General features: G+C 35.6%; 1 protein-coding gene across 1 annotated transcript in view; it reads left to right on the top strand.

Moving 5' to 3' along the window:
* Positions 1–1889: 1889 nt before the first annotated feature.
* SYCP2 (synaptonemal complex protein 2) overlaps positions 1890–15202 on the top strand; it is a 60882-nt gene continuing 47569 nt past the window's right edge. The window contains exons 1-10 of the mRNA XM_029918773.1: positions 1890–1988; positions 2264–2288; positions 6204–6289; positions 6966–7051; positions 7311–7345; positions 8224–8366; positions 8450–8502; positions 10148–10193; positions 10735–10830; positions 14633–14693. Of these exons, the coding sequence (XP_029774633.1) occupies positions 1959–1988; positions 2264–2288; positions 6204–6289; positions 6966–7051; positions 7311–7345; positions 8224–8366; positions 8450–8502; positions 10148–10193; positions 10735–10830; positions 14633–14693 (661 nt within the window). The 5' untranslated portion in view covers positions 1890–1958. The remainder of the gene's footprint in view (positions 1989–2263; positions 2289–6203; positions 6290–6965; positions 7052–7310; positions 7346–8223; positions 8367–8449; positions 8503–10147; positions 10194–10734; positions 10831–14632; positions 14694–15202) is intronic.

The raw sequence follows: 15202 nt of genomic DNA, 5'->3' as shown, positions 1-15202 counted from the left end.
AATGTCTGAGGAGTCCCAAACAACATACTTTCTAAATATAAAGTATAAAAAGCGATGTTTACATAGTGCACCATAGTTACTGTTTCCTAAATTGGGAAAAATCATCTCCCTGATTGAAGTTTGAGCAACTTTTTAAAAGCCGTCAGCATATTCTTCACGGTATGGGGCCAGAACTTGGTGATAAACAAAAATTATCCACAACCTTGGACTTGATTTATCATACATAGGCTATTTTTATACATGAGAAAAAGTGATTGACAGTCTCCCCCAGTATGAGGTTTGTTTGATGAATCTGAAAGATTGAGTAAAAATTTCTTTTATCCATTAGTTAAATACATAGAGCTTTTTAGAGTGGAAGGTAACTGATACATTGTATTAGAGTCCAAAGTCTCAGGAATTTATACAGATCTGCATTTTTATTGAGTTTGTCATTCACTGGCAGGGTGGTTTTAGGCCTCGCTTTTCTAAACCACACTTTTATACTTTGCGATATGGACGTTATGATAATGGCGAACTTTCAGGATTTCTGAGGATTACAGAGCTCCTAGCACAATGCCAATTCCATACTATTTTGTGTTTACAGATATTTAAATGTCTACTTTTTGTTTCAGGAGCTTAATAAAAAGGACATCCAAACTGTTTCAGCCATTTTGGTTTCTTTTGGAAGATGTGGCAAAAATATCAGTATATTGGGGCAAGCTGGACTTTTAACTATGATAAAACAAGGACTAGTCCAGAAGATAAGTACAGAATGTGTGATGTTGATGTGAGGGGGCGTATGGGTAGTAAAATGTGTGATGTTGATGTGGGGGCGGTATGACTAATACGATGTGTAATGTTGATGTTGAGGGCGTATGATTAACGGTGTGTCGTTTAATAAAATCAGTGGCTCAAACAGTTGGAAAATGAATTTGAGAAGTTTAAATAAAACTTTTAGATAAAAGAAATATTTTTATAACCTGAGTTACATGTTACAAAGATAAAGATCAAAAGGACACTCTATACACAGACTCCTTGATGATCATGTGAATTTAAGCCAAGACTCCCTAAGGCCTTTACGTGGTTTATTTTCTCTTATCTGTTTACTATCTCGCTTTATTTTTCTTTTTATATTATTATCTATTATCTATTCTATAGAATGTGGGATATTGATTTTTATTTGTGTTGTTCATTTCTGTATACCTAGCACTGAGAACAGTACCTGGGATGTAATATATACTGAAATGTCTGAATTCATTAAAATAGTTATAAAATAATTAATTAAAATCATTAAGGGGCACCTGGGTGGCTCAGTAGGTTAAGCATCTGACTTCGGGGCAGGTCATGACCTCTCAGTGCATGAATTCAAGGCCCATGCAGGGCTCTGTGCTGACAGCTCAGAGCCTGGAGCCTGCTTTGGATCCTGTGCCTCCCTCTCTCCCTCTCTCCCCCCTCCCCGCTCCTCTGCTCCTCCCCTGTTCACACTGTGTCTCTCAAAAATGAATAAAATGTTACAAAAATTTTTTTAATTCAATAAAATAAAATAATATTAAAACTTTTCAAATAGTAGTAATGCCAGAGTAGTCTAATTTATGATAATTTATTTTCATCTGTTTATGAATGTACCTGAGCTAGCTATTTGAAGGGGGAAATAAAGGTCTTCTACCTAGAATTAAGATTAGTTCATCCATTCCCATCTAAACAATGGAAAAACATAGTGAGGTACCAAAAAATGAAAACAACAAAGATGTCTAAAAGCATAAAGTTATTTTCATATTATACTGGAATTTTTATTTTTGATGTTTCTTTATACCTAGGTTTACTATTTATGCAAAATTAAGTACATTCTTAAAATTATTAAAATTGAATTCCAAGTAATTAATATGCACATTTCTTTTTTTTACATGGTTGGCTGGTTCGAAAAATCCAAGGAGATTATTCTCAATCTAGGAAATTCAAAAGATGAAGCAGTAATAAATATGATAGAAGACTTATTTGATCTTTTCATGGTAAAAATCACATTGATTAATTTGTCTTACAAGCCTGTTTATTTAAAAAAAAATGATTTGTATTCTATATCTCCTGAGCCTAAAAGTCACTAACAGGCTAGTGACTTGATTTAATTAATCTCTCCAGATTGTTTGAAGCATTTATCCTGATTAACTAAATAGTTAATAAATAAAAGTTAAATAATTACATGGTAAGTTCAAATGTGACCTGTTATTTTAATACTATTTTTAATGGCTTATAAAACAAACTAAATAATTATTCACTTCTTTTTTAGGCCATTCATGACATCAGTGATGAAGGTATAATAAACATTTTACTTCTATTAAAATAATAATTTCCTCTTAAATTTTTAGTATAATTTTGCAATCCTCATTGTATTGGGCTAATATTAGGAATCTACTATTTAATTTGGGGATCAATAACCTTGTTCTGTGAAGGGACAGGTAGTAAACATCATAAGCTTTATATTAGGACCAAGAAAAAAGGAAGTGAGGATATTATATAGCTACTTATATAACAAGAAAGGAAACAAATATCCACAGATGTTTTATTTATACAATTCAAAATATTATAAAGTTGAGTACAGTGTTTTTGTAATATAGGTCAACTAATGAGAACAGTGCTCTTGAGGGGATGACATTTCACTTAATTAAGGTTCAGAGTTAGTGTTTGCTGTTATCAGAATTCATTGCAAATGTTCATATGTTTTTATGCTTATCTGTAATGAGATTTTGTGTATATTGCATTAGAAAATGTCTCTTCATGTAGATAATGCCAGTTACTGATATCAGCTCATGAGCCTGATTTTTAATTGAGCATGTTCATCACTTGGAAAGCATTTGTAGAAGATTAGATTCTTTTCTTAATATTTGCCTTGTAGAATGTCATTTCATGCAGATGAATGACTTTCAACTGAAGGTTAGGTAGAAACCTCTCAATTGCACATTTAAATGGATTTTGAAATATGGGAATGTCCTTTGCACTTTATCAGTGTCCAAAAAATGCTCCTTAACCTGTAGTTGGAGCTTAGAAAAAATGTACTCCTGTAAATTTGTGTGGGAATGGAGATGTCACTCCTCGTTTTAATTTTTGACAGCCTGAGAAATGTATAAAACAGTTTGGTATTACTCGTGATTTCGATAACCTTAGTTTCACTGAAATGACTTTAGTGAAGTGTAAGTTTCTCATATTTTGCCTTGTAATTTTGGGTTGAATTCATTAAGAAACATCAACTCTGCAGCCCATGCTAATTACTGAAACTATATAGTGGTAATTGATGTTGGCTAAGTTCAAGAGTAGAATGAAATTCATTTGATACTGCTGGTTCAGTGAAACATGATTGATTCAAATATTTCCACAGAGTCACCTGCTGATGAGTAATACAGCTGTAAAAAATGGGCAGTGGGTTGGATTTTGTTGTGGGCCATAATTTGCTAACTCTGATCCAACGGGACAAGATTTTCAAAATGTAGAACACATTACAACTCATCCTCACTTGTGAGTGGCCATTGTTTTGTGCCAAGCAGTCAACCCAAATTATTTTATCTCTCTTTGAGGAAGAATTACCTAGGATTGGTCATTGAGGCTGGTGAATTGTTTATAAATAAAGGAACAGTTTGCCTTCAAAACCAAAAACTTTTAAAACCTCAATTGCTATTTCTTTCAATAGTAGTTAATGCTACCTTTTCATTGATTGCTTTGCAGTTGATGTAACAATCTAATCTAACTTCTTGAGTTTTTAGGGCAGAAAACAGTCCGGAGGCACCAGTGAATATGAAGTAATCAAAAATTTTAAGTGAATCATTATATTTTTTTTACTTCATTGAGTGATTCTTCCCCCTTTTTTACCTTCAATGTAGTCACTTTGGAAAATTGTATATTTTCTGTTGCAACATTGCCCTTATTTAAAATTATTTTTTAATTTTGCATTATGAAATAACATGTCAAATTCCTCTGAGTATATTTGGTATTGATAAAGACTTCTCTTTTGAGAATAGGGTTAACTTTTAGAAAAAGCTCAAGGTACGTAGATCTTTATATCGATGAGTTTATGGCCACTATGGAATTTTCAATATATAGTAAAACCTTGGTTTACAAGAATAATTCAGTCCGGAAACATGCTTGTAATTCAAAGCACTTGTATATATCAAAGCGAATTTCCCCATTAGATATGGAAACTCAGATGATTTGTTCCACAACCCAAAAATATTCATATAAAATGATTATAATATTGTAATATAATACAAAAAATATAAAATATAAAGAAAAATAAATTGGGGCACCTGGGTAGCTCAGTCAGTTGAGTGTCCAGCTTCAGCTCAGGTCATGATCTAACGGTTTGTGGGTTCAAGACCCACATAGGCCTCTGTGCTGACAGCTCAGAGCCTGGAGTCTGATTTGGATTCTGTGTCTCCCTCCCTCTCTGACCCTCCCCTGCTCATGATGTATCTCTGTCTCTGTCTCTCTCTGTCTCTCTCTCTCTCACTCTCTCTCAAATAAAACATTTAAAAATTAAAAAAAAAGAAGAAATCAACCTGCACTTACCTTTGAAAACTTACGTGGCTTGGATGAAGGAGACAAGAGAGAGGAAGGTAGTTGTGTAGGACGGCTTTCACTATCACTAACAGGATCACTGCTATCAGTGGAATCTTTCTCTTTCCTGCAACTTAATCAAGAAACCTATTCAGTGACACTTTGGCTTTCTTTTGAGGATTTCACGCAAGAGTGACATCATGTTGTCAGTAAGCAGATTCGACACTTGCACTGCAGCAGGGCTCTCGCCCTGAGAGTCATGACACGGAGGCTTTTTTAACCGGGAAGCAACTTTCAGTTGTGCCGGCACCGCTCGGGGGGGTTTGTACCCAAAGAACTGAGTGGTGAAGTCACGTGGCGTAGTTTTGTATACATTTTCTATTTCTTTGTCTCCCATATATGCTAACACACGGGAACATGCGGTCAGATTACGTTGTCTCAGTTTACAAGGTCATGAGGATGTTGTCATGTAGGCCCAAAGCCAGGCTACCTTCAAGTTTTCCCTCCCTTTTTTCTCTCTCCTTAGGGAGGGGACCCTACCACAGCACTGCTACAGCCTTATTGGGGTGGTACTTTTCTACAAAATTTTATACTGTTTCCCACATTTTACAGATCTCCCTAATTTCATTTGATGTGAGGGATTCTTCTGCCTTTTTCTTCTCTGCAGATGAGATACAGATGTAGACTTCTTATAAAATCTTGCCATTTTGTCTACTTGCATACCTCATTAGTACTTCTTGATGATTTCCTTCTGAACTTCCACCAGAATCATCTCCTCCTCCTAACCACCTTCCTTTTCAACCTTTTCCTGCATGGGGGCCGTTGTATACGCTTGCACGGATGCTGACTACAGTATGGTATTAATAAACTCTTGTCATCTACTGTGTTTTTAATGTAACTGGCAGTAAGGCAGCAGAGGAAAGGGTCTGTATCTGCAGGCAGCCTGACCTCGAGTGAAGTAAAGCCTTCCTGAGCTCACTCTTGGCTGGAAAAGCAATGGACTGTCCATAGGTGCTTTGAAGTGATAAAAAATACACTAGTGCCAGTTGTGGGCACCTTCCAGTGTCCTGAAAAGTCCTGGATTTCTGCCAAATACCATGCCCTGAAACTGAGCATCTGAGCATGGAAATGGTAATCCTTGATCCTTGAGAGAGAGAGAGAGAGAGAGAGAGAGAGAGAGAGAGAGAAAAGAACCACTGGCTCAGCCGTGATCATGTGACATTCAGCATCACATACTACTCATATTGCATGACTTTGCTCGTTTATCAAGTTGACATTTATTAGAAATGTTTGCTTGTCTTGTAGAACCCTTGCAGAACAAGTTACTTGTGATCCAAGGTTTTACTGTATGACTAAAATAATGAGGCTGGTTTTCATAAGAAATGGAAATTTTAACTTTTGAACTATAGGTCAGTACTGCCTCAGGTACCCAAAAGGAGAAGCTGAATCTGGGGTTATTCGTTTACCAGAAGTAATATGAGTCATTCTGTTGAATGGTGTTTTTTTCAGAGCCACATAGCTAGTTGGTAGAAGAGGTAGGATTGGATTTCATGTTTCCTAATGCCCATCTAGACAGTGGGCCTTTTCTGAACTGGTGCATTCTTTCATTAACTCAAATAAGAAAAGATTGCCACTTAAAATAATTTAAAACCATTTATTAATGATTTAACACTTTCATTCAGGTAAAAGGCAAATAGTGGAAAGTTTTGTACCTCGAATCTGTGTCATGGTTATAGACTCAAGAGTGAATATTTGTATTCAGCAAGAGGTAAAGTCATTTGTTAGATTTTCCTTTAAAACCTAAAAATAAGAAAGTGAAGACAGTTTAGTAGCAATTCATCAAATTGAATAATCACTTTATCTTTTATTGTGTTACTAAACTAATTATGTATTGTATTTCTGCTGTCTTAATTTATTGCCTGAAATGATGAATAAATGTTACCTAAATATTGACTGAATATTTATAGCCATCTGGGTTTATGTACATATAGCTCAGATAAAGATAAGGTTTACCATCCAGATATTAGGAGTTCTCAGTATTTAAATCCTAAAACTAACCTGTATTAGTATATGTATGTGTCTACACATATATAACCATAAGAACAGATAATTTTGCTTCTTTAGTTCTTAAAATAGAGTAATAAAAACTTATGTCTTACTGCAAAGAGTATAACTGGACTCACAGCATATTCTGTTTTTGGTAAATGTAGGAATTATGATGTATTTTATTTTTGATATCCTTTGTGTCATTTTTCTTGTATTCACTGTTTTATAGTTTGTATTCTTTCCTCTACCCTTCTTCATTCCCTGCATAAAATGCTGTGCTAAATAGGCTCCTAAGTTTGTATACCTAGAATATTCTTTTAAATACTTAAACATACACATATATATATTTATATAACTGAATATATGAAGTTAATGGATTATCTTTTTTTCTTTTCTAGACTCTAAAAAAAATGAATGCTATGCTCGACAAAATGCCTCAAGATGCCAGGAAAATACTCTCTAACCAAGAAATGTTCATTCTCATGTAATTTGAACTTTATTGCTTTAATTAGTGGCTTAAGTCAAGAATGTAAAGATAGTTTATAAGGCTGTCGGGCAAATATGAGTTATATTAATAATTAAAACTGATAAGCCGTTGTAGATTTCTAATATAATTTATGGCTGTATGTTCTGTAAAGGTCTGTCATTCTAGCCAATTGTGAATTTTAGCAAAAATTTCCCCCCCAAATACATGTATTTAATTGATACTAGTTTAGTATATAATCTTTTATTTTGGTTTACAGGAGTAGTATGGGAGAAAGGATTTTAGATGCTGGAGGTAAGTATGTTTTCTCAAAATGTTCATATTTGAAATTATTCCAAATTTATTAATAGAATATAATACCTTTTTAGTCCAAATAACATTAGCAGTGTAATGTAGTGAGGTTATGTGAGGTAATTATAAACTATGTACAACTACACAACTTTTAATTACTAATAAGAATTAAATTCTTATTATGGTGCTAAAATAATTAAGCATGATGGGGCTAAGATAAAAATTATGAGGCTAAGATAATAATTAAGCATGATGATAAGAGTTGTCAAATATAACTTATGCCTGTTGTAGATTTATAAATAACTTAATTTTCTAATATATTTGAGTTACTTTTCCAAAGAAATTCCTCAAATGGTGTTGTATATTTGAAATTGGGAGGTTTAATATTTGGGGGGTTAATGGGTTTCTTTTTAAACAATGTGTTTATTAAAAGAGCTCAATTTTTCTTTTCCAAGTTTCATATGAGAACCTTTTGATGTAGTGATATACACACAGAACAAACCATTGGTTAAAGTACTGTCGAGTAACTACGAACATCATACAGAAGCAATAGAGTCTATAATTTATAGGTCATTATATGAGTTATTTTGCAACTCACAACTCTAATAATGGAATTGCAGAGTCTTTGAATATTTAGGAGTTTCTTTTAAATATCCTTTTTTAAGGAAAAGCTTTACTCCTTTCTTCTGTTAGTAAACTTATTATTTGGACTGTATTCATTTTGTGATGATGGGCTATATCTTATGAAGAGAATGCCAAAAAGAGTAAATTACACTAACATTTTCCTTCTTTATCTTGCTTGTTCTAATACCGTATAAATGATGACTTGTATGAGCTTATTTTTCATAATTTCAAGTAATACATTAATTTTTTTTTTTAAGATTATGACTTACAAGTAGGTATCGTGGAAGCACTATGTCGAATGACTACAGAGAAGCAAAGGCGAGAGCTGGCGTGTCGGTGGTTTTCCATGGATTTTGTGGCTAATGCATTTAAAGGAATTAAAGACTCTGAATTTGAAACAGTGAGTAGTATAAAAATATCAAATTAAGAAGTTTTTAAAAATTACTATGCTTTTTAAAACTCTCTTTTTTTTTAAAAAATTAGGATTGCAGAGTATTTCTCAACCTTGTAAATGGCATGCTTGGAGACAAGAGAAGGTAAACTTAATACAGTATTCAACTATTTCCTGATAGAGAACTGGAGCTCAAGAGAGAGCACACAGTGCTGAACCTTGAAAATTTAAGAATATTTTTTCTGTTGGAATGTAAAATGCATAGGGATACTTAAAACAATATCTTATTGTAACACTATGTATAATAAGTTACTACACTGATAGGCTGAAATTATCTTCCACTGGACTTATTTTACTTTATACTTTTTAGAGGAAACATACATTTTTATTTAATACTAATAACTGTCTAAAATGGACTTCACTAGAATTCAGAATTACATATGCATCATTATAAAAATCCAGGTGTCAGGGTTACTTGAGCTACCGCCTTCATCCACATCCTGGATAAGAATATATGACAAACTTTTTTTTTTTTTTTTTTTTTGTAATTAACATAATTAACATACAGTAAGGCTAACTTCTTTCTGAGGTTATCTGACCTCAGGAATGGGCATGAATGAAAGGTAATTATCAATTACCACTTTTGTTAGTAACAAAAGAACAGTATTTGGAGTTCAGTGTCTGGCCCTGTGTTACAGCTGCTCAGGACACATTTATTGGATGGATGAGTTCACATTTACTTTAGGAAACAAGACAGGCTGAGGGCTAGGTTTAGGGACTCATGCTATTTGTATTTGGATTATAGCTTCTCCTCTTCCTGTTCTCATGTTGGGCAAAGTACTGTACTTACTTGCCTCAGTTCCTTAGCTGTAAAAGAAGAACACTATGTTTGTTGTGACAATTAAGTTAGATGATTATGTGCTAAGTGCTCATAATATTATCTGTCCAAGAAAGTGTTCTGTGAGTTTGGTTGTTTTTGTTTTTTGGATTTTTTAAAGTTTATTTATTTATTTATTTTGAGAGAGACCATGTGAGCTTTAGTAGGGGAAGGGTAGAAAAAGGGAGAGAGAAAGAATCCCAAGCAGGCTCCACATTGTCAGTGTGGGGCTTGAACCTACTATGAGATCATGACCTGAGTCAAAATCAAGAGTTGGACACTTAACAAGACGAAGCCACCCAGCCGCCCCCAAAGTCATTTTTATCAACAGTACTATTTATTTCTACTCTTCTTTCCCCATGTGAATCCTGTGGGAGCTTCTTCCACTGTACTAGCGGTGTCTGGTAAATGAGGGGTTCCTGCTCCCAGTCAATAGCAGAAGTAAGTTGGGACACTCGCTTTAGTCAGAACGGGAGGTTGAGTAGTAACCTCAAAATAATACACCTTCGCGCCAGAAACAAATTTCCATTAAACTCTTACTTTAAAATGCAATAAAGAAGGATAGGGGCACCTGGGTGGCTCAGTGGGTTGGGTGTCCGACTTCAGCCTAGGACATGATCTTGCCGCTTGTGAGTTCGAGCTCTGTGTCAGGCTGTGTGCTGACAGCTCAGAGCCTGGAGCCTGCTTCAGATTCTGTGTCTCTCTCTGCCCCTCTGCTAATCATCTTCTGTTTGTCAAAAATAAATAAACTTTTTAAAAAAAAGTAATAAAGAAGGAGAAATGATTTTATTGCAATCATTATGACCACTTCCTGATTTCCTTTTGATCCTAGACATGCTTTCTATGGCTAGTCAAGATTACACTGTGAAGGTTTATTAATCTTTTCTTTAATGCAAACTACTTTTTATTTCAGGGTCTTTACATTTCCTTGTTTATCAGCATTTCTTGATAAATATGAGGTGAGTTTTAAATTTAACATGTGTTATTGGATGAATTTTGATACCAGTGTCTAGTGAATTACAGCTTATAAGTTGATAAGAAAATTAAAAATAGTTATCATTTGATCACAGATGCAGCTGGTCTAGTATTCTGTGTGTATTTTCTGAAGTGATATATTTATAGCCAAGGATAACAAATATAAAGTCTGTGCTTTAGATTTTCTTTTTTTTTCCTTAATCAAGCCCATTACTTGATTTATCATTCATTAATATATTCAGACCAATATTGTTAACCTTTGTTTGCACTTGGAATATTTGTGATTTTTGGAGCTAATTTCTGTGTAAAGTATTAAAGCAGCATTTCTTTTGATTGTTTCTAAATTGGTTTAAGTGCTCTGTTTGTCTGCTTTCCATCTTCCCTCACCTTCCAGTTACCCTCTTTTCTTTCAAAACAAAAGAAAACAGAACAAAAACCTAAACCATGAATATAACATAGCCCTAATTTTCTGTTGTCACTTTTAAAATTATAGTCCATAACAGTTTTACATATTTGTTATATTAGTTGAAAATACCTTCAGATGAAAAGCTTGAGGAATTCTGGATCGATTTTAATCTTGGTAGCCAGAGTCTGTCATTCTACATTGCTGGAGATAATGACGTAAGCTTTATTCCATCTACCATTTTATATGTTTGTTTTTATATGTATATGATGCCTTAATTTGAGAATGTGGATTATTTGGTATATTTACTTTTCTAGCTATTTTCATAGATTTTAGTATCAGCTCTATAATTTTGATTAGCCTGGTAACCCATTAGCAGTTAATTAGAAATGAAAATTATTTCTGCTGTTTATTGCAACAGAAAATGCTAAATTTTAATACTAGTTTTTCAATCTAAGCTTTTTGGAAATAAATTACATGTTAATGATACAACGTTTAACATTCATATGAACAGAGTGAAATTTAGAAAAGACACCAGTTACTCAAATACAGAAGCACTCACTTATTAATAGGTAATGACAAGTGGTCTTATATATTCTTAAAATCTTCTGTTTCAAAATAATGAGATACTGATTCATATGGTGATATTTGGATGAGATTTACTTCTTCATGTGTTGTGTTGTAGCTATGTTTAAACTTTCCAACCAGATGGTATATTTTCTGCTGACTTCTTTTTAACCTGCGCAGAATTCTTGAGCCATTGTTTCCAAATAGCTATCCTTAATATTTGGTCCGTAGGCATACTTCTAGTCCCAGGAATATAGTCTCTTTGTGAAAATCCAACTGAGAGTTGTCTGCATTTACTAATCTAATTGTGGTTGCTGATGTTTTCATGAGGATTTAGTCATCACTCAATGATGACTGCTCTTGCAAAATCCTGCTTTTTGTTCCAGGAGAGCTACAGATAGACCTTAACCAAATGCTCCAAAGGAACTCCACGTACCATTCTTTTTTATTTTAGAGTATCTGCATAGAACGCTTCATTAAAGTTGAGTTCCAAATAGTAGCACTGCCTCTTAGGGTCACTGACAGTTTTTATTAGTGTGTTCATTCCTGTAGGGTTTGTAGGAATATTTTAACTGGATTTTCTTTAGGAATGGGTTTTCATTTTAGGAGAAGATAGGATTGATGTAGCCCCTACCTTCACTCAGTTTGGTCTAATGGATGATTCCTACAAGAAAATAAGCAATTGTACTGTGACACGTGGTAGGGATCGTATAAAGTGATTTATAAGTGTTAGATCCTACTGTGTTCCAGATACTGATCCAGAAATATAGGGAGGTTCTTCTTCCAAAAACTGTATTTAGAATCCCCTCTTCTCTGTATTTCTGTACCAGTAGTACCTTCTCCCTGTGTTCTCTTCGACTTCCCTAGAATCCATGCTCTGCATGGTGGCTGCTTAAAACCCATCTTCTGTCTCTTCAACACTGTACACGAGGCTCTTTATGATCTGGCCCCCGGCTGTTTCTCAGACCATTCTCCAGGCTTACTGTGTTCCAGCCCCTATTTATTATTATTTTTTTGTTTCTTTAACAAAGATCATGCCCATTTCATATCTTTCTACTTGATGGTTCTTCTGCCTAGAAGCTTCCAGATGTTTGCATTATAGTTTTTCCCATTTAGATTTCAGTACAAATATTCCTTCTTTGTGGAAATAACCTTTGGTGACTCGGTCTAATGTCTAAAGTTGCCTCCCAGTCGCATGATATCACATTGTCTTGTTTAATGTCCTTCATAGTCGTAATTGTTGCTTAAAGTCATTTTGTTTGTTGTTTGTTTTCCCCCAACTAAGGTTTATGAAGTGAGGGACTTGTGTCTTCTTGTTTATAGCTAATCAAGGGCTTATATTTTTTGCAAGAATGAATGAATCGAAAACTCAAAGAACTGGAAGATTTATAGTATGGTTAGTACATAGAGTGGAAAGGAGATTGGAAACAAAGCAGGGTAGAGCCAAAGAAGGGTTACAAGTAGGAAGTAACCTCAATTCAATGAATATTAAGTAAGAAGTTACTATGTGCCAGATTCATGCTAGGCACTGAGGCTCACCCTCTTGTCCAAGAGTCTCCTGGTGGGGAGAACGGGTTAAAAAGGGACAAGACCAGAGGCACTTAGGAGACCTGAGGTGCTGCTGGTGAGAAATCACGCTGGCCTGGCTTTGGAAAGCGCAGTGGAGATGGGTGGAAATGAATGGATTCCAGGGAGACTTGAGAAGAGATGGAATTGAGCAGACCTGATTTGCTTGTGGTAAAAGAAGAAGGATTAATAAAGCTTGAGCAACTGGGTGGATAGAGCTGTGCCACAGGAGGGTGCGTTCTAGGGCAGAAATACGGGGAGTTCAGTTTTAAATGTTGTGACTCGGAGGTCCCTGTGGGACGTTCAGCAAAGCTGTCTGGCAGGCAGCCGATCTCCTGACCTGAAGCTCCAGTGAGAGAAGTCCGCGCGGTGGAGATAGAGGAGCCATCTGAGTGCAGACGGCGAACACAGTCGTGGGAGGTGAGGGCAGAACTGGGAAACACAGACATACACAGCACAGGGAGAAGGGACACTCGCCTGAAGGACACATGAAGACTCAAACTGCAAGGTGCCATGTTACAGAAGGGAAGGGTGTTTTTTTACGAGAGGAGAAATGGTCCACAGTCAAAGTAAGCGTTAGCTGACGTCAGAACTGGTGATCTGTGCGACAGCAGCTCCTGGTAAGCCCTGCGGCTTGGGTGCAGCGCTCCTGGGACGTTTGCATGTCTCTGGAAGATGTCAGGACACCACGTTAAGGGAAGGGGCGCGGTAGTCGCTAACAGGAGATGTGGATTCAAGGGAGGGGTTCTGTGAGGTACTTTGTTTTACTTGAAGGATAAGAGCTTTTCCAAACTGATTGCCTGGACGATAGGTTAAATAAAAACTGAGGTCCAGAGGAAGAGTGTGTGTTGGAGGGAGGGTAGGCAGTGAAGATGCAAAAAGATGTGCATAGGGTGCCAGTGCCTGCTGAGGATTGGCGAGGGCCCACTTGGAGATTGTTACACTAGGACTTCTACTTTTAAACATATGGAAATCTCCCTAATATAAAAATTTCTTTAAAAGGAAGGCAGTAAACTTAGGAGTTAGAACATGGTAACATTCAGCTGCATATGCCTTCCAGGAGCAAGTTTTTTTATACCTGGAGAGATCTGGAGCTGCTCAGAGTGTTGGGCAGAGAAGAGGCCAGCAACCCTTTCCTCCCGGCCCCGAGGTTTTAGGTATGGGGGGAGATGCCATCGTGGTGGTGGTGCCCTCAGCATGTGGACTGGCTCCGATTCAGGCAGAGAAGTGGAGTGAGTTAGCGAAGACCTGGAGGATTCGAGTGAATTGCTATAGAATGAATTGTCCTTAAATTCAAAAGAATTGGATCTGTTTCTTCACAAGGAAGGTTTCAGGATCTCATCTCTGAGCAGTGATATCTAATTTGGCCTGTAGCTTTTGTGCGTGTGTGAAATCAGTGTTATTTTACTCAGTTATACAAATTTTCAGTAAAAGCACTTGAAAGGGAGAATGGAGAAATATTTTTGGTTATTATTCATATGCTTTCAATGTTTGAATCTAAGGACAGTCAATCAATGAGTGGGAATTGATGCATGTTTATGATTTCACACAGTATTTCAAAGACAAAATGACAGGATTTGGTAATATTTTTGAAAAGGATATTCTCTAATATTGGTAGTAACTTTTTTTTTGGTCAAGAGTAGAAAACCATGAAATTATACCATCATTTTGTTTTAAAAGTGAACAAGTAGATTAAATGTGGCCTGTAATGTATTTATTACACAATCATTGGCTAGAGCAAGAAATATGTTATATCAACCAGTTACTTAGTGATACTTAATAAAAAATAACCTTTATTGTTTGTATAACTTAAAAATTGGTGTTTAAAGAGGGTGTAAAGCAGGAGTAAAGTATTTGTTTATGGTCAAACCTGTTTTTTAATTTAAGGATCATCAGTGGGAAGCAGTGACTGTGCCTGAGGGGAAAGTGCAGACATACAGCATTGAAGGTATTGGACACATTTTCTGTAATTCCCTTCTTGATTCTTACCACATGGTGGTTGTGTGCTCTCTGGGAAAAAAATAGACTCATGTAAACTAGGTCAATAGTTTTATATATTCACATTCATAAATTTGATGGTATATTATCATCAGAATTCCCTGAACCCACATTTCCCCCACTGCCCATTTCCTAACTCCTTTCTGAACTTATTTTTGTTATCTAGTCTAAAGCCCATGATCAGTCACTTTACTGTCAGTGTGTTCAAGGCTCTTGCCTTTTTATTCTATTAGTTTGATTAGATCCAGACATCTGGTTCCTTTCCTGCACTTTTATAACTGGAGTTGTGTAACACTGATGGACACAGTCCTACACCTTGGAAGACCGGCCCCACTGCAAAGTCAGATATCAAGATACCTTTTAGTCGTTTCAATGTGGGGGAAATGGTATGTCATGATAGTCTTTGTTTTTAATTAAAAAAACTTTTTTAATGATTGTTTAATTTTGAGAGAGAGAGAG

This window comes from Suricata suricatta, chromosome 12, assembly GCF_006229205.1.
Source record: "Suricata suricatta isolate VVHF042 chromosome 12, meerkat_22Aug2017_6uvM2_HiC, whole genome shotgun sequence".
Taxonomy (NCBI): Eukaryota; Metazoa; Chordata; class Mammalia; order Carnivora; family Herpestidae; genus Suricata; species Suricata suricatta.
Note: the sequence above shows the minus strand (reverse complement) of the source record. Positions and strands in the feature narration are given on the sequence as shown.